General features: G+C 35.0%; 1 protein-coding gene across 1 annotated transcript; it reads left to right on the top strand.

The window, feature by feature from the left end:
* The first annotated feature begins 1,595 nt into the window (after positions 1-1,595).
* Positions 1,596-26,994, top strand: SPO11 (SPO11 initiator of meiotic double strand breaks). The gene is made up of 13 exons (XM_034433072.3): positions 1,596-1,797; positions 6,274-6,387; positions 9,449-9,537; positions 10,831-10,897; positions 12,201-12,309; positions 13,129-13,215; positions 14,190-14,223; positions 14,429-14,538; positions 16,879-16,978; positions 19,192-19,229; positions 21,357-21,433; positions 25,021-25,132; positions 26,504-26,994. The coding sequence occupies exons 1-13, from the start codon at positions 1,685-1,687 to the stop codon at positions 26,621-26,623; spliced, it is 1,170 nt and encodes a 389-aa protein (XP_034288963.2). The 5' UTR covers positions 1,596-1,684; the 3' UTR covers positions 26,624-26,994.
* Positions 26,995-27,724: the final 730 nt, after the last annotated feature.

Here is a 27,724-nt window from a genome sequence, read left to right as displayed (position 1 = left end):
AGTCACTAAACTAATGTTTGTGAATGAGGACTACATGTATAGCTGAATGCAGCGTATATTTAATCATCTTTAATCTGACTTCTGTAATCTGAGTAATGGAAACCATTTCACTTAGATTTTTCTACCATTTGATCTTTATATTTTCAGGTTTAGCTGGAACCATAATTTAAATACATATTGCATTTATATTTATTCTATTCAAGGCAAGAAAGCATTAAATGATATTCCACATTGGAGTTATGGTAACTAACAACACTTGATGCAACAGAAATCTTCAAAACGTTCCTGACACATATTTATCAGTTTGTATATCAAGGAAATCTGTAGATGTAGAAACTGAGGGAGAGAGACAATGAGTTCTTAAAAAGGATTATAGGGGCTTTTATAAATACTTCCTGTCAGAACTGATTATTATCTAAAGAGGAAAGTGTGTTAAATGTAAAAGTATTCATTTATTTGATCTGTTTATTAACTGTACTTTTTCTTTTCTTTTATGACAGAAACTAACACTTAGACTGGTTAGAATGATAAGGGTGGAAAAAAAGTCTTTTTTCTTAATGTATTTATTTAAAGTATTATAATTCATCCACAATAGAGATCATTCTGTGGCAGGATACAAGTGTTGCTGCGAAATCTGAAGGTTCATGTAATTTAGGGCCATATGGCAAATGGTTTTTTTTAAAAAAAAAATAAACAACCAAATAAATATGCCCATGTCAAATAAAAAGTACAGTTGATGGGATCTATTTAAATAGACATTAGCTCATGTCAGAGACTTGTGTGGAATGCCCACTTAATCTTGCTATATACTTGATGAACATATCTTTTCTTTTATGTACACTGAGAGCATATGCACCAAGACAAATTCCTTGTGTGTCCAATCACACTTGGCCAATAAAGAATTCTATTCTATTCTATTCTATTCTATTCTATTCTATTCTATTCTATTCTATTCTATTCTAGTTCTTTCTCTAACGTTTCTTAACCTCAGCAACTTTTAAGAAGTGTAGATGTCAACTGTCGAATTCCTCAGCCAGCATGGGGAATTCTGGGAGTTGAAGTCCACCCATCTTAAAAGTGGCCAATGTTAAGAAACACTGTATGGTACTAATCCTTCTGAACCAAGTTGAGGGGTAAAAAAATTACAGCTGCAAATGTCTCCCCAACTTCTGAAAGAAGAAAACCAGAGCTTTATGGCTTTCATTACCTCAGAAGGAAAGACTAAACAGATTAAATCTTTACAAAAGTAAAAAAAAAATGTCCATGTGTCCTAGAAAGTATGGGTTAATAGAGACCTGGATATTGCAAATACTAGCCAAATCAGTCCCCTGCAAAGAACAGGAGCCCCCCCTCAAAATCAGCCCACAACAGCCATGGTTAATCCAGGCCCTTCTGATCACATCCAGGGGAAATATATACACTAGTGACACTGAAGTTTTTTTTAAAAAAAGATAACGGTAGCCAATTTTCTTCATCAGCCCTCAGAGTACAAACAGGTGTGTCCACACTGCAGCCCAGCAAGCAGACTAGGCCCACCTGTACCGTGATTTGATTGGCTGTTTTTCTGAGGCAAGATAAAGAGATAAAGGCCAGACTTTCAGTCTGAATCTGCTTTTTTTCCACGGGTTGAGTGTAACAGGTTGTTCTCTCCTGTTTTTTGTTTAAATCTTTGTTTATTTTCCTTATGGCTTGTTTGACAGACTGGTCTTTGTTCACTTTATTGGATCAACACCAATTGGCCCTCAGGAAAACTTCAGCAAAACCCCATGTGGCCAGCTTCAGTTGTGAAATCTCTAGGTAACGTTATCCTAACACAACCCAGATTATAATTTGAGTCCGTTACAATAAGAATCAAGGCAGAGAAAATCTTGTCAAAAGATGGTTGAACTGGTCGAGTGCCAGTTGTTGCTGAAGCCCATTCTCACTAGCATCCTGGCATCTTCCTATGGCTGCCTCCCAAAATAACCCACAAATGTCTGTCACTCCAGGTAATAGACCATGTGAGACCTCACCAAGGGGGTTTGACATCCTTCAGAGGCTACTTCAAAAAGATAGAGCAGGAACCCAATTTTCACTTCTGTTGCCACATAATAGCAGGGATACAGGTAGTCCTCATTTACTGACCACAATTGGGATTTTGGGAACGTGGTCGCTAAGTGTAACCGCAACTGTGTTTCATCTTACATCAACTTTTCTTTGCTATGAATGCTGTAAATATAAGAATTCATCATATAGTTATTTTTTTTCATCACTGTTTTAACTGAACAACAGTCGCCAAGCAAGGATTACCTATACTTGTTCTGAAGCAAGAGAATTTAATGAGTTTAGTCTAATGAAAATGCATCAGCTAGCACGTGCTATACTTAGCTACACAGAAATATTTTCACACTTTTGTAGCACACAAGAACATCCATGATTGAGAACAGCAAAAGTAACGTTTATTACTCTGCTTCTAAAGCTTTTATTTGAAACTATTTTTCTAGGTCTAAGAAGCTCTATTTTTAGGCAGTTAGTATTTTTCTCTTGTCCAGTAAAACGTTACCGTGTTTCCCCGAAAATAAGACCCTGTCTTATATTTTTTTGAACCTCGAAATAAGCGCTTGGCCTTATTTTCCGGGAGGTCTTATTATTTTGGGGCGGGTGGAGGAAACCAGAGGAAATGGCGGGGACCAGCTGCACATGGGTTTAAATATTTTCGAAGAGGGCTTATTTTCAGGGGAGGGATTATTTTAGTGCATGCGCTCAAAAGCCCAATTGGGCTTATTATCAGGGGATGTCTTATTTTAGGGGAAACAGGGTAGTTTAACAACATACCCTAAAAAGTATGCTGACTCTAAAAAATAGCTGATATTTAAATCAGTTCAAATCTGTTTCTGTTAAAATCTGTGTTTTCTGGAAGGTTGGAAACAACTTCCAGCAGAAATAATGGGTCAATCAGCAGTAATTGAGTTACTGCTTGGGATAATTACAAGTCTTATCATTTGACAAAAAAATTAAAAAATAAAATTAAAAATAAAAATAATAAGACAAAACCCCTCAAAAGCAGACTCAATGGACTGCTGGGTCTTTTTCTGACATCAGTTTTCTATGTTTCTATATTGTAGTGGCTGCTTTATTGTTGATTCTAATTTGAAAATGTGAAGCTGCCTTGCAAATTCTCAATCTCGTTTATAAATGTCTAGTAAAGGCTGGAGGAAGAGAATGGAGGAAGGCTTTAGGCTAGGACATTGAGTTGCACAACACCACATATGCAAGCTTTCCTTGCTTTTTATTCATTTCCAATCCTTAGTACAAGTTGTCCTCGACTTACAACTGTTTGTTTAGTGGTCGTTCAAAGTTACAACACCACTGAAAATAGTGACATGACCATTTTTTCACACTTATGACCATTGCAGCATCCCCATGGTCACGTGATCAAAATAGGAATGCTTGGCAACTGGCTTGTATTTATGACAGTTGCAGTGTCCCGGGGTCACGTGATCTCCTTTTGTGGCCTTCTGACAAACAAAGTCAATGGGAAATCCAGTTTCACTTAACAACCGTGTTACTAACAACTATAATGATTCACTTAACAACTGTGGCAAGAAAAGTCATAAAATGGGACAAAACTCACTTAACAAATGACTCATTTAACAATATAAAATTTGGGCTCAGTTGTGGTCATAAGTCGAGGACTACCTGTACAATATTTCTTAAGCTTTTTGCTCTTAGGATCCCTTCCCACTTTTAAAACTTAAGGAGCTTCTGTTTGTATGGGTTATATTTATCATTATTTATCATCGTAAAAATTAAAATTAATGCATTCATAAAATGTTAATTGAATCATGTAAAAATAACAACATTAAACCCACTAGCTATAACATAAATATATACAATAATATACAATGCAAAGAGTGACATTGTTTTACATTTTTTTCAAAATATCTTCAATATCTAGTAAATAAATTTGCTTTTAAGTATCACCAACAAATGAATAATAAGTTGCCCAGATTCACCTTATGGAGTTCTAGTTGAAATATGGCTTGCATTTGCTACTTTCATTAGCATTATTCACTGTAACATCTGTAATGAACAATTATTGGCTAAATTTTCAGCTTATATCAATTGTATACAAACTAACATTTGAAATTAAGAAAAGGAAGACTGAATATTTTGAAGTATGGGATCTGTTTTATCGATGGTTAAATGAGAGAAATAGGAGTTAGAATTCCTAAAATTACAAGAGAAAGATTAATTTTATTATTAGGGTTGATTTCTAACTTATTAATTCTGATTAGTATTAACAATTAATATGCATTAATATTATGAGGGAAAAACACTGTCATTATGAGATTACTATTAGAGAATACTATTATTATTATTATCATGATGAATATTACTCAAAAGAATTGTAACCAGACAACACACTGTCTACATGGATTTTGAACATGTTGCTCTTTCTATTTCTATTAATAAAAAATAAAATAAAAAAATTAATTGTACATAAGCAGCTCTAATGCTTTGAATTATCCTTTTTGCACATACAAACACAAACCATTTGAAAGTTTGCATTCCCCAAATGAAATTGGAAATGCTATTGTTTTCTAATTTAAGGAATTTGTCATCTGATACCATTGCCACGTATTTAATATTTAGTTTAGTTAGTATTTCTAACTTCAATTTGAAATAATAAATCCTAACCCACATTTGCTGAAACAAACATATTCTGCATCTTTTAAAATTTCTGTTGTGAAATAATGTTTCTATTTCTGTTGCCAAATGGAAAACAATGCTCATGCTGTGACTTGTTGGAAATGAGCTGACAAGCTTTATCCTTGTGTGATACACTGTTATTCCTTACCGTTCAACAGTTTAGATTTGTCTGTAATTACTGCTGAGGTGTTTTTTTTTTCTTTTTAACTTGGCATGTTTGGCCAGTCATATAACTTTTTATTGAGGCTTACTTCATTTTTAAGCAGTGAGAGCTAAAACGTAGGAAGACACTTGTGCAATTTCTTTGAATGAGCATGTCAATTAAATCTTTCTCTTCTCATATTTAAAATGTTCTCAAACTTTGTTGGCTCCAAAAACCTTAGATCTTAAGCCTGCACATGAAACCTGGATCTACCATCTGGGCCTCATTACTTATTTACACATTTCTAAAGATTAAATAGAAATCTGTCTAGTTAAATGATGTGGTTTACAAAGAACAATAATATTATTTAATATACATGGATCATTAATTATTACAACTGTAACTACTGAAAGAAGTGAAATAATTTAGAAAAAGGAATGGCTAATCAATAATACCAGGATTGTCCATTTCCTATTAACTCAATTTTATTCTGAAACATTTCAATCTAAAACATGAGCAATAAGTGGAGAAAGCTATCCCCTAATCTTTTTAAATGACAAATATTAGTCCTCTTAACAATACCTCTAGAATCATATTTAAAAAGCACTCAAAAATAGCAGTGAAGAAACACTAAATTTTGAGGCTCTTTTTTGTCATTCATTAAATTACTGAGTTCCCTTCTAAGAAAGTACCATGTTCAGATTTCAACTTCATGTAAGCTGTATTACAATTTTAGTTAGGAAACTTCATATTCACATATTCATATATGTGACAAAAGAAACTTGTGATTTGTGTGTGTGTGTGTGTGAACTGCAATAAAAATTCTAATCATCTTCATTCACATGGGAAAGAATGTGTCTGTGTCTGTGTGTGTATTGTCCATGAGTACAGAGACAGAGAGCAGTACTAATGTACTTACTTCAGCTCATGATACATTTCGCCTCCCCCTGCCATACACACAATGTTGTTATCCAGCCAAAACCTTCATATAATTAAAAACCACAGGCACTCATTCAAAGTGTCAGATCAAAAGGTTAATGTGCTATGGTAGAGAGGAAGTACTTATATTATATCCTTGAACTTTTATTTTAAGTTTACAGCATTTAAAAACAAGTTAAGTCAAATTCTGGCCAAAGCTAATATTACATCATATGATTGAAAAACATTAATCATAGTTGTTTTAAATCAGTTGATCCAAATATTTGGCTTGATGAAAAAAAGCTTGAGAGAACTGGCTAGAAATGCACTTCTTAAGGCTGAAACTTAAACATATGAACTGATTTCTACTACTGGAAGCAAGACAAAGCACTATGAAATGTTTCTAGAATCTTCAGAAATCTCAAAAAAAAATAGTTAGAAGGCAATAATGAAAAATATTTTGGGAAACTTGGGAAATGATATAAAATCTGTATGAAATTATATTTTGTAACATCTTTCAGCTCCGAGGTACTGAGAGCAATAGAAAATGTTATTGAAGATGTTATCATGAGCTTGTCCAAAAATAAAGCACCTATTCTTATCTTCAGAAACAGATCTGACTGGGGAAATATACAGTAAGTAAACCATGCTAGTGAAATGTGAATGTATTATATACAAACATTATGTGTAAAATATGAATTGTATATTTATATATTTATTAAATCTTATTAAATCTGTAACCTCTGATTTAAATTGCAAATGCCAAAGATAACATTATGAAAACTTTTGGTTAACAACCTACATTCTGAAGCATTAGATTAGACTCAAGTAATTCTATAGTCTTTGAACCAGAATCTAATTCTGTACCTACTCATGATTAGCAAGGCTTCATTTTATTTCTGGTTTACTGGCAGCGTATTTAAAAACCTCACTAAAATCGTCCTTCCATTGAAATGCTGATGCTCTGCAGAAATCGTGAACAAGTATTCTTCCCTTTTGCTTCACCCCAAATCCTTACTGCAGGGCTTATGCTGACACTTTTGGGAATTTCCCCTCCCGGCAGGAACTGTTCAGTTTATGAATAGAACTGGGGGTTTGACAAATATCTGTGTAAGGTGAGGATAGGAGATCTTTGAAACTTCAGAACCTTATGTAATTTGCAGTGAACATTGATCAAATTCTGCTTTTTGCACTTCTAACGATCAGTTTATTGGAGTTTGTTCTAGCCAGCTGATTGATGTTCTCAGGAGAAAAAGAGGTAAAACATGGAAGTGTCATTAGTAATACTAGTAATACTCCTTAGTAACAAGGAATGACATGGAAACAAATCAGCTGCCAATTAAATGCTCACTATTCAGGAAATTAAATGGTGATTCGAACTGTTAGCTTAATATGGAAGCCAATGGAGATGGCTGACAAAAAGAGAAAAAACAAAAACCTAGGAAATCAAAGAATTATTGGAAATGATAGTGTGGAATTTCAATAGTAGGGATTACAGATTATAGGCAGGTCACTATGACAGAACTATTCCTGAATCTCATCAATAAAGATCTAAAAATATAGAATTGTTAATAGATGTGTCCTTACTATATAATTTTTTAAAAATGTTTTAACTGCTATGAAAGAAGAAAGGGCACTAGAAATCAAGATCTATAATACTAGTGAAGAATTTATTCTATGTTTTCACTTTGTGTATTATGCAGCTACATAATAGGATTTTGGATTTTATAATTCAGAAATTTGCAATTGACTTAAACTGCATTACATTTGGTAACATGAAAATTATTATTGCTATTATTCAATTTTATATTCTTCAGTTTTAGGCTATTTGGGAGGGACCACATTTATGATAGAATAAAATTTTACAATTAGAAATTTTCAGGAACAGCAACATAACCAAAAGCTAATGTCAGGGTTCCAAGTAATAGATCCATTGCAAGCAAAACTCCGAGGCATGTGGATTCCTTAAAGAATAGCTTTATTGGAAATATCAAGTTGGCACCTGTCTGGTGAAAATCAACTCTGAGGGGGCCCTTGGTTTTCACCTAATTAAAAGTAAAAGTTGTTCCCCCAACCCCAAACAATCAGTCACATGGCCCAATCAATGCAGCGTCTGCTGGTCTGGTGACATCACTCCTCCTTCCACTGGCCAGGTGTGAGAACGTCCTTGGTTCCCAGGGGAAAGTATTTTATTTTGACTATACAACCCCAGCTATCTCTAATCCCCCTCTCTATACCTCGCTCCAGTGTGGCAGCACTGAAGCTCCAAGATGGCTTCAGCCAGGTCATGATAGATTAAACATTGCAACTCTAGCTCAATCTACAACTAAAGGTTTGGCTAACATGTTTTGTTGAGTTAATTTAGTCTGGGTTTGTGAATTTCAGAAAAGGAAATTTTGAAGTCTGTGTTCACCTCCTTGAGAACTATGAAATAAATACAATAAGGGCTGGACTAATTAATTTGAGATCAAAGTTTAATCACGAAGTAAATAAGTAGAAAGAAAGTAATCCATTTCTGAGTTTAGATTCACCTGATTTTTGTTTATATGCATAAAAAAGCAAACCAAAATAATTTTATATATAATGCTATTACCTAATCATGTTACCTAATCACATTCTTTCTAAATATAAGGAAAACTGAAATTTGACTGTAATTTGTATCAAATTTAAATGACAAAGAGTTTTCTATGCAATCACTGAAGTAAAATGAAATTAGACATGATGACTAACTTACTCTGGATTCATTTCAGTACCTTGAGAAATCACACGTTTTCTAAGACTAGATTTATTATGATTTTATAATGTAGTATCTTCTGCCACCTTAAGGATGTAAAAAGTAATGACTTTGGATACCAAAATGCAGCATTAATAACTGCTTCCTAATATTTTGTATAAATGAGCCCCATATTTCATTATACTTATCCATACAAAGTCTATGTCTATAGGCAATCTGCTCATGAGTAACAGATATAATCGGGATTTCAATCCATTAAATAAATGGGAGTGTACAGAATGTGCTTCATTCTGGACTTTAAAAATGTTTCAGTCCCTTTTGTGTAGAATAGATAATGGTAACTGCCTCTCTCCACCAAGGTCATCTTCTTTGTCCCTACATTTACGAATCCTGTTGTATTTCAGAGAAATTTTGAGATTTGGGGATTTTCTCTGAGGTGGGAAGTTTGTTTGAGGCCTTAGTCACTTCTGGAATAGTGGTGACAGGGGCTTGGATTGTACCATCCCTATGAAGCCTTTCCCTGTGTATCTCCCTGAATTATACTATACTGTGAATTTCCCTAAACACCCATTGTGTACTCCCGGGTGTTCGTCCTTGTTTCATTGGGAAGCACAGGTAAGATATCTGGAGCTCCATTGAAGGAAGACAAAGAGAAAGACAAACGGATTTTTATGATTCAAAGCCCATATTGAGAATTAACTTGAAGTGGTAAATACAGTGAAACTTCAATATTTCCCTGCCCTTAAGGCTTAGTGCATCTACTGATAGCCATCTAGTGGCCTGGAAATATTAGGCTCAATTGTGGTCATAAATTGAGGATTACCTGTACATTTTATCTTTTTTTCTCTAATCTTTAGTGCTAAAAATATTCTTGACTTTTATGCCATACTACCAATCTTGATGAATAAAATATCAGATTATTAGTTCTTCTTTTAAATTCCTGATTGGGTTTTCAAAATTAGTTTTACAGAAGCTGTAGGTTTGCAGATGATATCTAATTGTACCACACAGCAAATAAGAAGTGACAGTCCTAAGTCAGCACCCAAGTTTGGTAAGTTAAAGAAACTCAGCAATATATTGATCTATTTAGTTCAAAAACATTTTATTCCAATTCAAAGAATGCACAAATGGATGGATCTGATCATTTAATTGGGATCCACTTTTGTCCTCTTTGCTTCAAGATAAATTGTACGACAATTTGTTTTGATTTGAAGCATAAACCTTGCTTCATAAAATCCAAAGCTTTGTAGGTCTATTTAGTAAGAATAATGTAGAAATAAGTGAGTTGCTAAAATATCTTTGGGTTAAAGCTTCCTGGATATACATAATATCCTCCCGTAATTTTGCATGTATTCTTGTTTCCCTCTGCATAGTGGTATAATTATGGCATTGTTCCTATTGATAAGCAGAGATGCAGTCATTGCATATATTTTAAAGAAATCATAAGCCATACCAGAGTGAATCCATCTCCATATTTTAATGTACTTTCCATTACACCATCTATACATGAAGCCTTAGCATTTTTTTATTCAACTATCTCACATTATTTATAACTTCCTTTTCATCTGTTTTCTTTGACACAAATTCTTCAATGTATGTTTCCCATACAAAGCTTCTAGGTCTCCAACTGCCTCAGTCACTGTTTCTACATTCTTTATATCATTCCCACTAGGTATTCCTATTCTCTTCATGCCACCTAGTTCTTTTTTTCCCTTCTGGATCACATTTATTCAGAATATTCAATTTTCCCCCTCCAAAACTTCTTCCATTATCACCATTCACTGGAAGATAACTTAGATTTATTACCAACCTATGGATTCCTCTACAGTATTTCCAATCTATACCTCTACAATACCCCAATTACCTCAGTTCCTATTCCTGACATCTTTTAGCTCTTTTATTCAATTAAATATTCGAATACCTTCACTTCTGTGCATGTATTCGACAATTGTACTCTATATTATCAGATCACTTTCTTCAGATACTTTCCCTTTCTCTTAGTTCCACAAACACACACTATAAGTATTTTTCTTTCAGTTCATTTCATTTATTAATTCATGCTCTTTACCATTTAAGCCTTTTTATTCCAGGTTGTAATTTTTCTATGCTATTGTCACCAGGTAAGTGAATAAATATTGATCTCCATTGTCTGTTGTGGTTTTCATCAACTGAGGTGTTGACATAAAGCCTTACTGTCAGATAAGGTTTAGACTAGATTGTCATATCTTTACAAATAGTGCCGACAGTAAGAGAAATAAATTGTATGCCAAGCACTTGAAGATAAAATACAAGGGATGCAAATGTTTCAGGTGGCAACTGTATAAGGTTTTGCTTTATGTTTCAGCTTTGTGTCTTAAAATATTATCTATAATCTACAAGATGGTTCAGACAAACACGTATGCAACAAAAAGGTAATAATCATATTTATATTTATATGTATTTGTAAGGTTAAAATAAATATATACAATTGTGCTTAAAAGTTAGTGAATCCATTTGAATTTCAATATTTCTGCGTAAATATGGCCTAAAATGTGATCTGTTCTCCAGATAAGTCTCAAATTACATTTCTGCCTTTTATAGAACTATTGTTTTAGCAGTGAATCTTCTTCCGAGTTATTCCTAATGCCAATTATAATTTCATAGAAACAACCTTAAGAAAGGTATCAAATGATATCTGCATTTTAATGACATTACACAAAATTATGTAATATTTGTGTTACATGTCATGGCAAAAATTATATAACTGTATCATTAGTATAATGACATATGATGCATATGTCATAATTTTGATGATGTGGCTTGTAACAGATGCCTATGATGTGACACTTACCCTGTGATCTTATTATGCAAAAGTGAATTAATTTCATAAAAGCTTATTTGTGCTGTATAAACATAGCCTCTGTGATAACATTTCTATTGTGACCTTCTTCACTACCATGATATTGTTTGAAATATTGGACAATAAAGTTATTCACTGAAACATAAAATCTAGTTCACCATTCTGAAATCTTTTTGTAACTGGTTCTACCAAATATATTACATCTGAGATTACCTAATTAGCCTACAAGACTGCTGTGTTTTTATGATGCCAGAGTAGCTGTTTCAAGTTTCAGATAAATTAATATGGCTGATCAAATTTTGCTCATTTAATGATATACCAATAAGAGAATGAAAGGAATCATTTATTCCCTAATCAGATCCAAACTTTACAGATGCCACAAGAGCAGTCTAGTAAGTTAGCACACATCAAAAATAATATTTATTACATTTAAAAAGTTTTCTAAGCATCTCAAATAAGGATTCATCATTTTCCATGCCACTTCCTAAGCTTTTATCCTCTCTTATGGTAAAATAGACTGGAAGAGAAAGTAACCAACCCATTTTTGGTTGCATAGTGGTCTGAATATTTTTTTCTTCATCTTAGCTCAACAAACTCTGACAACTTGTAAAAACCATTGTTGAAAAATTCTGTATAAAAATAGTCCTGAATGCTCCCTTGGGGGTTTTTCCTACAATTTTCAATTATTGTGGGTTCCATTTAGAAGAGACAGAACCTAAGATTCAAGGAAGATGACAGAAGACTGGGACGATGTCCACAGGCAATACTTACGGGATGCCCTTTGCTAAATATTCATGAGTATTATTTTCTAAGTAGCATTGAAATCTCTTGAGACTATCATTATTTTAATTTAAAACTACATTTTATTCTGACAGAGATATCTTTTACACCGATACAGTACTTTTTGGTAACCAGAGGGTTGTGGATAATATTATAAATGACATTTCCTGTATGCTCAAGATACCCAGAAGGACTCTACATATTGTTAAGTATTAAATGTCTCTTACATGATCTGTAATAGTTTAGTACATTTTGGGGAGAAAAGGTATGAAATAATATTTTTATTAATTTCCCATAATAGTAAGCAAAGATAGACATAAGAAAATAAAAATAGAAAAATCATATCTGTATCTAATGAGTAGATTTGTGCAAATCACAGGAGGAAGAAGAAAGTATATATTTGTGTATGTGTGTGGAGGGGGGGTCTTGTCATTTCCTTTCTGTAATGAAACTATACAGTATAGCCAAAAGAAAAGAAAATAATTCTTATTTGCCCTTTCTGTGACTGCTCATAAATTTATGAGCATTATAATCCACTTTGAAAAAGAAACTTTTCAGCATATTGTTTCAGTACTATAGTGTAAAAGGGAGATACCATCCTCCTATGGTCCAGCAAGACTGTCACTGCCAGAAAACTTTCTAAACTTTCCCCATTTGCCAATAAAAAAAATACAGTTGGATAGTTTTGAGCAATCAGTTATTAAAAAACTTAAATATTGTCTATTGACAATATTGAAAGAATTGGAGGACAGTGGTCAAATTTCTATAAATGTCAAATTGGTATGGAAATAAGTCATACTATTTATGAACATGAGGAAGTAATTGCCTAAGACAATATTAAATTCAGCCAATCGAAGAACTGATAAAATTTCCTGTGACTACAGTAATTAAGAACACTATCACATCACTTATGTTCACTTAGGATTAACATTTTTTTCCTATCTAGCCTATAAATAATGATTAGATATATTATCCTGGTGACTATGTAATTACTATCTGAAGTTACTATTTTTTTCTTTGCAGCTGTCCACTAGCAAAGGATGCATTGCTGGTAATCTTAGTTATATTGAGGAAGATGGTACAAAAGTAAATTGTAGTTGCAGTACCACAGTATGTATAAATCATTATTATTTCCTGATTTTATATAAGAAAGGTACACATTTCTATATTCTAGTTGAAGTACATAGATGACATGTTTTTGCTCAATGCATTATGAGGCCTTGTCATTTTTATTCAGGAGCAACATTTTAGTTCTTTTAAAAAAAAAGACAAAAATGGGTTTTTTTTGCAAAATTACAAAAAATTGCTCTTCTTTTGTAATTGCTGGTAAAGTCTGGATTGCAAACACTCTGTTTATACTGTAGATATTGTACAATTATTGTTTCCCATCCATTCCATCAAAAACAGAATTAGTCCATAATTATTTTCAATCTGACTTCAGCATGACAATCTACAATAGCATTGGGTATAGTATGTTTAAATCGCTAGAGAAAGAATTAACACTGAATTATCCCAAATTTAGAGAAATTATACTTTAGCACTCAAATATTTCATGGCATTACTATATATATTAAGTAACAGAAAATCATTATTTATATCCATTAGGTTTCTAATATGATAATCAAATTATTGATGCTTGGGTATAATTTTACTGAACTGAATATCTGTGCTTTCTCAACTTGCACCTAACTAATGCACATTGTGGAAAAATCTTTTTCTGCACATGATGTAGTCTTCACCTTACCTCTGAATTGTGAATGTTATGTGGATTTTACTAGCAAAATACTAGAGAGAGTTGTTGTTTTTTTTCTCCAATGGATTTTATTTAATCTAATAAATTCCCAATTCATAGAGTATTTCTAATGTATGGGTCCCATCACCACTATAAGATAATGACTCTTGAAGGATGGTTAGAATTAGTGTAAGTTAACATATAAAAACCATAATACTTACAATGAAGAATTACTATAGTTAATTATTTTGGAAAAGACTTTTAGAGATTTACTTTTGTTTTTTATTGTCCAACTTATTTGAAAGAATGATTTTCCTCAGTTTCTAAAACAATTTGATGTCTGTTTTTTTAGACACCTGTACCATCTAATGTAGAAGGAATAAGAAGTATCCTTTAAACAAAATGTATAGATTAAAGAAAATAAAAAACAAAATGAAGACTCGAATACAAAAATTACTAAAGATTCCATATAAAGTGGCATCACTGATGCTAACATTGTTCATATTATAGTAACATAAAGTTATATAATCCAATACTTTATGTAGTGCAATTAAATTCCAGTATATTTTCTTGAATCCTTTAACTTTACAGATTTGATTACAGATGCAAAATTTATTCTAATTATAGAAAAAGATGCAACTTTTCAGAGACTGCTAGATGACAACTTCTGCTGTAAAATGTCCCCAAGTATAATAATTACGGTACAAGTTTACATTTTTCTAAGTAAATCCAATCATTCTCAAATAAAATTAATTATCCAGATTCATTTCAATTGTATTTAGGTCTGGTTTCAGAAGCGAAACTGCCTTGGTTATACTATGAGGTGGACTACTACCGGTATAATCTGAAAGCATAATCCTTTTTAAATTCTCCTGTATTCATTTCAGCAATTTTCAATGCTATCAATTATGCCCTTCTTGTAAATACTTTGTTTAATATTTTACAGTGATTCTATTGATAGCTAGATTATTTTTTTGAGAAAATGGTGCTAAGGTGTTTCTGCTCAACCACAATGACATTTGTGCTTTGGGGCTGTGTGGAAGATTTCATGTTATTTGCCATGCCATGTGAAACTGGTAAGTGAAGTAATTCAGATGTTAAGCATGCAGTGGCACCAGCATGGCAATCATAGGCTGTTCTGTTCTATTCCTGGGGTAACATGGAGGGATTATCCTATCATCCCAAAATGACAATATGGTCATCACCACAAAATCATTACAGAGGAATAATGTAAGCAGTATTATTAAGCCAAATCTGATTTACCTAGTAGCACTTCATATCGGAAGGAGTCAGGAAGGAGCAATAATCAGAAAGAAAAGAATCCAGGTAAATCTCAACAACTCTGGGTTTCCAAGTAGGGAGAGGTAAGACGGAAGTGTTATTTCCAGCCATTTGCTTGGCGAACTATTTGTTTATTTATGGTCAAAACACACAAGCCTAGCCATATGATTAACTAATAAGCGGTGCCCATTATTCCCCAAAAGCTGAGGTTTCAGCCTCATATTTGCACAGCTTTCACACAGTGACACTATCACTGTCGGATTGAAGGCTTATAGTTCTACTCATACCCTGCAGAAGTAATAGAAAAAGGTTCTGATTCAGGCTAAAATAGCAGGAGCCATGTCTCCCTAGAGTCTTGTCACTTTTCCTTTTTTCATCTTCTGAAGACTTAGCTACAGACAGAAATATATCATCTGAAAACCTTAATCAGTGTTTGATTGTGGGACTATGTACTGACAGAGAGCTGATGAGTTAAAGCTCAGTCTAGTCAAAGTAAAAGCTCGGTGGTTTGCCTATCCAGGAAAATGTTGCCTAATCTACAGTATATCAGCAATGCCACATTGCTCTAAGGGTCAAGTGCACGCTTAGGAGGGGTTGCAGATTTATCTTTGTCATTAAGGCACAATATCTTTCCTACTTAACAGAGATTTCTCTGGCTTCAATGGGCCTCCATTAGTTCCAACAACAATGCATTGTTGGGTAGCAGAGAGCTTTATATAGTGGAAAGAATGCATGGAAAGAGAAACACTAAAGTTAGGAGTGTAACTGAAGGTATTCTTGAGGCTGGTGCTTGAATGAAAGAAAATAAAGATAAGCTTTATTTAGAAAATAATTCAGTGATAGAAAAGCCTTAGTTATTTTATCTACAGATAAGAATTCATAGTGTGAGCTTACATTATGGAAAACGAGTGACCCGGAGAAATACCTGAGGTGTATGGTCAGAGTGAAAAGAAAAAGAGATCGGAAAGAGAAAAAAAAAGAAAGTGATGAAATCCCTGAGAATGCTAATCTAATCAAAAGGACATGTGTTACATGGAGATGGGCAAACTGGGTCTTTTTAGAGAAGGAATGGAGATAAAAGTACAGAGTCTTTCCAATGACTGTCTCTGCATCTATTGTTCATAGTGACCAGTAGGTTCATAGGTAAAGAAAGCTAGTCTGTGCAGAGCAGAATTCCAGCTTTCATTGTGTGTGAATATGCTCTGGATCCAGAACTTTAACTGATATAAAATATGTGGGAAGAGTTACTGATACTATCTGTAGTCAGGAGTGTGAATAGAGCACTGTGGGGACCAAGGCAAACCTTTCAGATGGGTGATCACCTCATCCTTACCACGTTACACAATGAAATCCTCTTGGCATTTACCCAATGTATTTTGAGACACTGAAAATACTTTTTTTTAAAAAAAATTCAAGTCTTTTTAAATTGTAATACCTGCCTGATTTGAATCTGCCTTTTGGATGTTTTTTTAAAAAATTCTTTTAATGAGCATTGTATGTTATGCCTTAATTCCCAGTTTTCATCAATTTTTTTTTGTACAGCTTTTAAGATATTAATTTTATGGGTGTGGATTTTATTGTCTTTGCATTAATGTTTCATCCATTTAATATGAACAATTGTAAAAAAAAAAAGATTATACTCATTGGAAGCTGAATTTGGAATTCTGTAATGAAGAATTTTGCTGAGTAAAAGTACAACCATGTCTAAACATACATTGAAAAATGTATCATTGTTGTAAATATTGTAATTATTTCTTCAGGGAAAAGGTGTACCAGATGTCAATACAAGACTACTAGTCAGAAAATTATGGGATACTTGTCATGTACCAATCTTTGCTCTCATGGATGCTGACCCACACGGTAAGTATGGGGATTCTCAACTTATTTATACCATATGTCTAGCAATGTAGACATGGTGATGGGCATTTTCTGTCTGAGCACATAGGAAGAATTCTGTTTCTGTTTCTCCTACCACCCCGCCCTGTCTGACAAGGGATAGATTTCAGCCTTCCTTTCCCCTTTCTTTTAGGGATAACAGATCGTCGTGGGGAAAATCCAAATGATCCACAGATGGCAGTAAACATTTAGAACAAATCTTTTGCTCCCAGTGATCAGCCCATTTTTTACATTCAGATTCAGTAACGATACTCTCTCAAAAAATTTAATACACTAGTATATATTATATACAGACATAAATACCCATTACACTAAAACTCCTTTTTTTACAACTCTGTAATCTATTTCGTTTTAAAGGAAGAAAGAGTAAGAAGTAGTAATAAAAAAAAAGAAGGCTCTAAGAGAAAGAAAATATAGATCAAAGTAATTTATATAAATGTATATCATTTGCTATTCCTTTCCATGTCTTTACCATCTGGCCTGGGGATCCAGTAATGTAGGTGTGGAATCTGTACATTGTTAGGGAACCTGACTGCACTCTTCCTCAAATTATGTATAATGGTTTTATTTAGCATTCAACACTAATCCATTCATGACTTTTCCTCCTCTTATCACAGATACTTATTTCCATTGTATTCAATTTACCTTATGTTTCTCCTGAGTCCTGTCACACTCAACTCTTATATAACAACATAGGCAGAAGTATATACACTTTTTACAAGCCATTTGGGTATTTAAAAAAAAACAAACTTTTATTCATTGCTTCAAACCACTTACTGCCCACTAACTTTTTATCAGCATTCAATATCTTAAAATTTCTCCGTCTATTTTGTCACCTTTATTAAACATTTTACTGTGATAGACAAATGCATCTCCTTTCTCTAATCAAACTCCTTTCTTCCCTGTCAAACACAACTATCTGGTTTATTATTACTTTAATTTTCAGATCTGTATTTCTTGTTGACTGTTGTGTAGGTCATATAATTTACTTAATATTCATTGCAAACCATCCAGGTTTTCAGGCAATAACTTATCTCTTGCATTAGTGGCTTTTGCAGAACAGCCAAAAAGATAAGAGACAAAGGCAGGCATAATATTGTGACCCAAGCCCAGCTCTTTTTGTATATGGGTAAGAAACTGATGTACGTACAAACCAGGTGGAAGGAGGGGCTTAGATTGCAATACTGTACCTGCTATCTGATCTGCATACAAAAAATACACACATTCACATCGTCAACTACCATACCTCTAAAATCACCAAAATAATTCCCTATACATTCAGTAATATTAAAAGACAAGGGAACATCACACATCCATATCTTATGTCACACTCAGATAAGAACTATTTGCTAAACATTTGATTAATTCTCACGCACGCTGTATACTCCTTTTATTGTGCTTAGCAATGGACTTCAACTGCATATTTATACAAAACATTTTTTATTGATTTGATTTGTATTCCACCTTTTCCATGGGAACTAATTCAAGCTTCTTGACTGTCATATACTATCTCTAAATTAACAAAGGTATAATACATGTTTTATTACATTAGTATATTTCTCACTAATTTCCTGAAGAACAGAAATCTGGTTTCTATACCCTTTGCAAAAAGTACACCACACTTCTCAGATTTTGCAAATTATCTTGCTGTTTGCTTAACATTTTTTTCATCCACAGTCTTTTTCCCCTTCATTATTTTACCTGCCACTTTTTTCTTACTTCAAATTATTCAACATAGTTCTGTTGCATTTTGGAATGTACTTTTCATTCTGCTTCAATCAGCCAGTTCATTTACATTCATTCTGTTGGCAGATTAATCCATCCACTAATACTTTTTCATACAAGACTCTTTTTCTCTTCCTTCAGACATTCTACTATATTCTATTTTCTTCACTTGCTTTCACTTCTTTTTTCTTCTATCTCTATTCTTACTCCAAGAGTCTGTCTTGACACTACCAAGATGGTAATATGTAGTACTCTTGATCTCAATGTACACATAATGCAAGGTGATAAATCTGTTCATTATTTCTGTCTGGCACTGCTACTGACTAGGAACTTCAAAACTGTGTCTTCTCTGGGACATCTGTGCCATGCATATACTTGGTATTAATTAATTCACTTGGAATTAATTGCTAACACATTGTAAAAAATTACTGGAAAATATTGTTTCTGTACAGGTATTGAAATAATGAGTATCTACAAATATGGATCTGTGGTAAGTTTTTATTAAATTTAAGCTTGTCATATTATTTCATAATGAATGAAATGTAACAGCATGTGTGTGTGTACATGTGAGCACACACAAACACACACAAACACACACATACTTTATCTCTTTCTCATATTTTGGTTTGGAATTGCAAGGTTGTTTTGAAACTGATGGGGATTGGTCACACAATTAGAACATCAATTCAAATGTTGAGAATTCTGGCAGGTAGAATTCCAAGTTAGATAAAAAGGTCAAAAATATACTGATAGTTCATTCAGAGCAAGAGAGACTCCTACTGGGCATTAACAATAATCAGGAGTAACATGGAAATCAGGAGAAACTCCAATTGAGACTACAGTCATATCTTAATCTACAGAACCACAAGAGTCCTAGAGAGAGAGCCATCAAGGGAACACTTGTATCTTGTTGACAACTATCTGCCTGTGCTTTCATGGAGGGAAGAGAGAATACTTTTAACTGTTATGTTTGAAGAATAAAAAGGGTAAAAGAATTTTAAAAGAGCAGGCTGAGATATAATGAGAATGTCAAGCCTGCATGGATGGCGAGACAAAATTAGACTGAGAAGCTGATGGACTAAAGGTAGGAAAAATATTTAAAAAGCTTTAACTGGTTAAAATTTGTATCATGACAACACCTATGTCTTAAAATAAGAAGAGGGAAAACTTATGCAAAACACTGTCACATTGATTTATTGTACCTCAAAAAAATGCACATATCCTATGTGCCATGAATATTTTATTATTTATTTATTAGATTACAGAATACCGTGCTCATACTCAGAAGCTAAAGATGGCATACATAATATTCCTTTCTCCTATTTTCCTCTCAACGCTTCTGGAATGGAGATTGGACTGAGATAGTCATTGGCCCAAAGTCTAAAGTATACAAAAGGATAGATAGAAAGACCTCGGTGTTCTTGGTGCCAGTCGAATACCTCCACTATGGCACCACTCAATCTTCTCTATTCTGAGAAGAGACTAAATATAAAAACTCACAACATGAACCATTGTTGTTATTAAAAATTTCAGTGAAGAAAACTTTTAGGGCTTATTTACAGTAGTTATTCAACTGAGGTATAGCTCAATTTTAATTTCACTCCCAGTCTGCAAGGTAAATGTCATTCCATCCCAAATCCTTCCAATGCTTTTTTTTTAATAATCAAGCACAAGGTTAGCTATGGCACAACAATGTACTGTTTGGGAATGCTTAATTCCCTCTTCCCTTCTGTAAAGAATAACAAGTTGAGCCACCAATATAGATTACCCAACCAAATGTTTGCTGCAGCATTGTATGCCTATGGCACTGGAAGCATTTAAAAAATACCTAGGCTTGGGATGGAAGGTATTTTTTCAACAGCCCTTCCCCTTAACTGTATTTCCTTACTTGATTAGCAGATATCTCTCATACATCTGATGTGGTGTAAAAGCAGTTAATCAAAACCTTGCAGAGAGAGAAATGAATAAACACACTCCCACATGTTGCCTCACCCCACAAATGCTCACTTTTCGCATCAGGGAAGAAGAGAATTAGGCTCCATTGCATACTGTAACATTTGTTGTTCTCCCCTTTGGCTAATTTAACTGCTATTCCCACATAAAGAAGTGAGGGTTTTAAAATTTTTATCATGCTTTCTGTTTCGCTTTGGTCTAATACAGAACACGTTAATTCATAAATGGAACCTGTAAACCATAATTTTTATACTTCTGCTGAAATTTTAGAAGAACTGATTCAAATAATGCAGCGAAAAAGAGAACTTAATTCTCCCATTATCTAATCAATTAGCACTGCCATAATTTGGAGGATAGAAATAATAAATCCAAGTAGACAATTCTAAGAGGATAACCAGCAGCAAGGTGGATTGACTCAGTTACCCTAGCCGTGAATACACAATTGGAAGAACTGATGGACCAGGTTAGGGACAGATCCTCATGGAGAATATCTATCTATCTTTTTGGATGCTAAGTGTCAACAATGACTTGACGGCACATAATCAGTGAAGCAGAGTAGATCTGCCTACAATGATATTAATCATTAAGAGCCTTATTTTATATTAAGTTTCAGTCTACTAAAACCAGATATATTGAGCAAAAAAATTGTGATTTCACGTTTCAGTCAATGTCATTTGAAGCCCATCGCCTCACAGTTCCAGCTGTACGATGGCTTGGCCTCCTTCCATCTGACATTTATCGGTTAGTTTTTCTAACTATCATACTTTCAATTTATTAAAAAAGCAAAAAAAGGTTCATTTTTTCTTAATAGTTAGAAGAGTTCTATTGATTTATTCTGCACAAATTTACAAGGGACAAGGCAGCAGGATAATTAGAATTAGAATAGAATAGAGCTGGAAGGGAGCTTGGAGGTCTTCTAGTTCAGCCCCCTGCTCAAGCAGGAGAACCTACCAGTATACCATTTCAGGCAAGTGACTGTCTAGTCCCATGATGGCGAACCTATGGCACGCGTGCCACAGGTGGCACGCAGAGCCATATCGGTGGGCACGCGAGCTCAGCTCCGGCGCTGGTCAGCTGATTTTCGGGTCTTCTGGGCCACCCAGAAGTAGGCTGTTTCCTGCCTCCAGAGGGCCTGGGGAGGTGGGGAAAGGCCCGTTTTTTTTTGCTCTCCCCAGGCTCCAGAGCCTCTCTAGAGGCCTGGGGAGGGTGAAAACAGCCTTCCCCATCCCCCAGAGGTCCTCCGGAAATGGCCCGTTTGCCAACTTCTGGAAGTTGGCAAACAGGCTGTTTCTGGCCTCCAGAGGGCCTCCGGGAGGTGGGTGGGGAAGGCTGTTTTCACCCTCCCCAGGCTCCTAGAGAGACTCTGGAGCCTGGGGAGATTGCATGCCAAAAGCATGGGGAGCGTGTGTGGGGGTGTCGCATGCACATGTGCAGGGCATATAGAATTATGGGTGTGGGCACGTGCGCACGACCCTCCCCCCACACTCACCCCGCTTTTGGCACATGATGGCAAAAAGGTTAGCCATCACTGGTCTAGTCTCTTCTTAAAAACATTAAAAACCTTCATGGAGCGCCCATCATTTCTGAAGACCCTAATACATGTAAGAGTATTGCATGACTAGAACTTTGACTTATTTACAATTTTTCATTCAGTTGTGGCACACAAAACTATGTATATTCCATGATTTAATAAGTATAGGTAGTCCTAGATTACAACAGTTCATTTAGTGACTGTTCAAAGTTACAATGGCGCTGAAAAAGTGACTTATAACAGTTTTTCACACGACCATTGCAACATCCCCATGGTCAGGGGTGAAATGCTCCCGGTTCGGACCAGATCACCTGATCCAGTAGCGATGGCGGCGGGTGGTTCGGAGAACCGGTAGCAAAAATCCCTGCCCCCCCCCCACATGCCCAGCTGAGCCGCGGGATCATCAGAGGCTTTTTTTTTTGCCTTTTAAAAGCATTTTTTCTACAACCTCTTCTGACGAAAAAATGCTTTTAAAAGTAAAATAAAAAGCCTCTGATGATCCCGCGGCTCAGCTGGGATTGTCAGAGGCTTTTCAAAGCATTTTTTCTGCAACCTCTTGGCCGAAGAGGTGGTTAAAAAAATGCTTTGAAAAGTCTCTGACGATCCCAGCTGAGTTACCTGATCGGCAGAGAGATATTTTTTAAAAAGCCTCTCTGACGATCCCAGCTGAGTTACCTGATCAGCAGAGGCTTTTCAAAGCATTAGAAAAAATGCTTTGAAAAGTTAAAAAAACAAAAAGTTGGCCACGCCCACCCCAGTCACATTACCCCCCCCCCACCAAGCCACGCCCACAGAACTGGTAGTAACAAATTTTACATTTCACCCCTGTCCATGGTCACATAATCAAAATTCAGATGCTTGGCAACTCATTCATATTTATGATGGTTGCAGTGTCCCATAGTGACATAACTACATAACTACCCCTACTGACAAGCAAGTCAATTGGGAAGCCATATTCACTTAACAACCGTGTTACTACCTTAACAACTGCAGTGATTCACTTAACAGCTTTGGTAAGGAAGATCATAAAATGGGGCAAAACTCACTTAACTGTCTCACTTAGCAACAGAAATCTGGGGCTCAGTCAAGGACTACCTGTAAAATGTAGAAATAAACAGTAAATATATACCAATTTAACTTACGAATTTCAAGTCCCATGCTTACAATATATATTCTGATCTATTAGGGATTCCTGCCAGAACTTCCAAATCTCTTCCAAATAACATGAAATACCGAGTCATAGAACATAGAATAGAATTGGAAGGATCCTTGGAGACCTTCTAGTCCAACCCCCTGTTCAAGCAGTCTCTATATCCGTGATGGCGAACCTATGGCACGCGTGCCACAGGTGGCACACGGAGCCATATCAGTGGGCACGTGAGCTCAGCTCCTGCCAGCTGATTTTTGGGCCTTCTGGGCCCACCAGAACTCAGGAAGAAGGCTGTTTCTGGCCTCTGGAAGGCCTCCGGGGGGGGGGAGGCCCATTTTTCGCTCTCCCCAGGCTCAGGAGCATTTCTAGGAGCCTGGGGAGGGCATAAATGGCCTTCCCCATCCCCCCGGTGGGACTGCAAGTTGGCAAACGGGCAATTTCCAGCCTTCAGAGGGCCTCGGGGGGGGGAGGTCATTTTTGCCCTCCCCAGCCTCCTAGAAAGGCTCCTGAGCCTGGGGAGAGCGAAAAATGGGCCCATACAAGCGGGGGGAGTGCAGGAGGGGGTCGCACATTCATGCATGGGGGGGGGGGCGGGGCACATAGAATTATGGCACACGATAGCAAAAAGGTTAGCCATCTCTGCTCTATATCATTCCAGACAAGTGGCTGTCCAGTCTCTCCTTAAAAGCCTCCAGTGATAGAGCACCCACAACTTCTGAAGGCAAACCGCTCCACTGGTTGGTTGATTGTTCACACTGTTAGGAAATTTCTTCTTAGTTGCTTTTCTCCTTGGTTAGTTTCCAACCATTGTCTTGCCTTCTGGTGCTTTAGAAAATAGTTTGACCCTCTCATTTTTGTAAGAACCCCTCAAATATTGGAACAGTGCTATCAACTCATTCCCAAATCTGCTTTTGCCCAAACCTTGAATATGCAGCTCAAATAGCAGGCTTTCATTTAATATCTATATTTCAGACTGTAAAAATGAATTATTTAAAGAATAATCATACAATTTAGATAAAACAAAAATTTGCTATTTGGGTGCTATGTTCATGCAAGAATACAGATATGCTCTATTTGATTTTCATAGAATGTGCATTGCTGCATGCTAAATCTCTATTGGAGATGTGACAGGAGGGCTTTCTCTGTTTACTTTGATTTAAATTTTAAACACACTTCCCTCTATAGAACAGTATTATGTACAATTTCATCACACGTAGGTCTTCAGCAACACTAGTAGCTCTATCTCAATGCCTGGATGAGAGAAAAAATGGATAATGTCCCAAACATGTGTAGCAAAAGAGAGCACCAGTTTCTAAGAGTCTTAGGGCAGATATGAAGCTTCCTTTCCTGAACTATCATCCTCCTTTGTTCCTTTCCTGTAGCAAAATGACAAAATAGGCAAGACTAACTATTGACATGTGGCAAGGAGACACATTAAGTATGTTAGCGTCCCTATTGTATGATGAGCCACTGGTAGGTAACACTTCATGGTCCCTAAAATGTGCAAAGCCTTTAGTTGAACATTAATATTTGATAGTATTAATCTTATTGGGTTTTTATTTCAGTTTCATACTATTATTTATGAAAAATAAAAATAAATCTGTAACTGTAAAAATAAGCACAGACTAATCAAACTGTTTTTTTTAGACTGAATGTTCCTAAGAGTGCATTAATTCCACTAACTAAAGAAGATCAGAGTAAACTAACTGCTTTACAGGCAAGACCATATATTGCTCATGAGTCAGCCTGGAAAAAAGAAGTATGTATAGATCATAATAAATTCTGTATTTTGTATTATAAGCAGTTTTAGCAGATTCATTTATATTCTGTTGGTAGAGTTCTACTATATGATGTAACTACATGTCCCCTCTTTAACTTGAGAATGACTAATTAAATAACTCCACATGAGCCTTCTTCAGAACTTCAGCCCATGCTAAGGGATTGGTTGCTCTGAGCCAAATTTTAACTATTGCTTTTTTCACGTTTCCTGGCAAAAGCCTTGATCTTAGATGATATGTTGCATTTGACAGCGATGAACTGATTATACAATAATTTCCCCATCATCTATTGGCTACTTGACTGGGGCATGTATGTTGTTCCAGTCCACTCTCCTCTGCACAGCATGTCAGTAGCCATGTTGGCAGGTTATATTCCCTTGTGATATGTTCTATGCAGGGATCCCACAAATCCTTTCTATAGTGTGTCAACATCTACGTCAGCCGGTCATATGTGATGGCAGCCCTTGGTTTTAGTGGGAAAAGTCTTCTTGATACATACAGAGCTGCAGCCTAATGTGAAATGTTAGCGTAGCTACAGCAGTAGACTATCTGGTTGAGATCTCTTGTAAAGTGTGCTGATAAATTGTGGGAGTCTGGCAATATAAATGCAGAAAATCCATGCTGACATGTTTGTGTTGCCTCATGGACCTAAAGGATAATAAAGCTGGTTTTGTAGAATTCTACTTGTCTCTATTAATATTAGAAAAGAATTTAAAAGAACTCCAGAAGTCAGGTGATCCTCTCTGCTGTTCAACATAAACATTAACTTGCCGGTCTAAATAATTTTTAAAAACTTAATTTTGATATTTGAATCAAGAAATAGTTTAAAAACAGATCTGCATAATATAACTTTGAACTGGATAAAATGTCTTCTTGACCAGCAGCAGGTCTAAACATGCCTTCTTATGTAAAGGCAAAACAAGGTGGGCTTCCAGAGGACTTTACAGATTCTAGTCTAGAAGAGGACATCAGAAGGTTTTCTAGTGCTGTAACACAGTTGAAGCTTAAATGCCTACCTAAAAAGGCAAAGAATATTGACATTCTTAGCTGCCTACGTGCTAAAGGAAATGTCTGAGATGTATAGGCTTGACTTGTCCTGACAATGTGCTGGATTTAAAAGATGCAAATGAGGACAGAGAGACAACACGCAATTCATCTGGCACAATATTGTAGCAAAATAACCTCTGTAGCAAATAACCTCTGCTGGTCTGTATTTTTCTATTTCTATTTTTTATTTTTACATTTTATATTTATAATGTGGAATACATGGCATAAAATGCTTAACTTTTGAATTATACGCATCTATATCAATGTTGATTGAAATGTTAATTTCTAATGCTTTTCTTTTACAGTTAGATATTATGGAAACATTTAAAATGAAAGCTGAAATTCAGGCTCTGACTTCATTTTCAACAGATTATCTTTCCAGGATATATTTGCCAAACAAGCTGCAATTCGGTGGATGGATATGAATATCAGGACACCTTTTAAAGATTTTTAATGTATGTTGACAGAATATAAATATTAAAAAAGTAAAAAGACGTAGAACATATAAGAAAACAAAAGAGAAGGTATAGATAGTTATTCCTAATGGACTACAATTTATTTCAGAGGTGTTAAGGCAGGCCATATAAAATTTTCAGTTATGTAAAATACTCTGTGAATTAATATTTCTCTTTAATTTTCCTTTTTGATAGGAAGAATGATTTCTGATCTATTCTAATATTAGTTTTCATATTTTATAATTGCATGTTTCAAAGAAAAAATACAGATGACAAAAGGATGATATTGTTTCACAAATGCTTTATCACAGTTTACTAATTAATTAAAAGGACTTGTTCATAATGTGTTGAGTTTAAAAATATGATATAAAAATTATAATTAATCAAGTAAGAAAGTCTTTATCATTATTTACACTACATTTTAAATAAGCCAAAGATTCAGGTTTTTTTATAGTTTACAACTTAATGAAATCAAATACAAATGGAAAAATTGTTAAGGATTCCCCCTAGTTTAAATGTTGTGACTACAGCCTTCTTCCAAAAGGCAAGGAACAGTTATATTCAGATAGTCCTCTACTTACACCCTACATTTCTGTTGATAAGTGAGACATTTGTTAAATGAATTTTTCCCAATTTTACAATTTATCTTGCCACAGTTGTTAAGTGAATCACCACAGTTGATAAATTGGTAAGTGAATTTGGCTTCCCTATTTTGCTTGTTAAAAGGTTGAAAAAGGTGATCACATGATCTTGGGAAACAGCAATGGTTGTAAGTATGAAACAGTTGCTAAGCATCTGAATTTTGATCACATGATCAAGGGGATGCTACAAAGGTTTTAAGTGTAAAAAATGGTCATGTCACTTTTTTCTGTGCCTATGTAACTTCGAAAGGTCATTAAATGAACTGTTGTAAATCGAGGACTACCTCTATGTGAGTAATATGTCTTTTGACGATACTGAAGAAAACCATTGGATCAAAAATAATATTGGCTCCAAGTAAGAAACAGCATTCAGTATATATCCTGTCCTCAATACTCACTAATGCAGCTCATAAATAATTTTCTATTGGAG

Source organism: Pantherophis guttatus, chromosome 3, assembly GCF_059756535.1.
Source record: "Pantherophis guttatus breed Tessera chromosome 3, ASM5975653v1, whole genome shotgun sequence".
NCBI lineage: Eukaryota > Metazoa > Chordata > Lepidosauria > Squamata > Colubridae > Pantherophis > Pantherophis guttatus.
The sequence above is the reverse complement of the archived record's forward strand: the minus strand, read 5'-3'. Positions and strand labels throughout refer to the sequence as shown.

What these genes read in the sequence shown, in the direction of transcription:
- SPO11 (XM_034433072.3), top strand. Translation starts at nt 1,685, where the DNA reads ATGGCTTGTTTGACAGACTGGTCTTTGTTCACTTTATTGGATCAACAC. An exon ending in AACACGTATGCAACAAAAAG is followed by an intron (nt 10,898 to 12,200) that starts GTAATAATCATA and finishes TTATTCTGACAG; the next exon opens with AGATATCTTTTACACCGATA. An exon ending in CATGGATGCTGACCCACACG is followed by an intron (nt 16,979 to 19,191) that starts GTAAGTATGGGG and finishes GTTTCTGTACAG; the next exon opens with GTATTGAAATAATGAGTATC.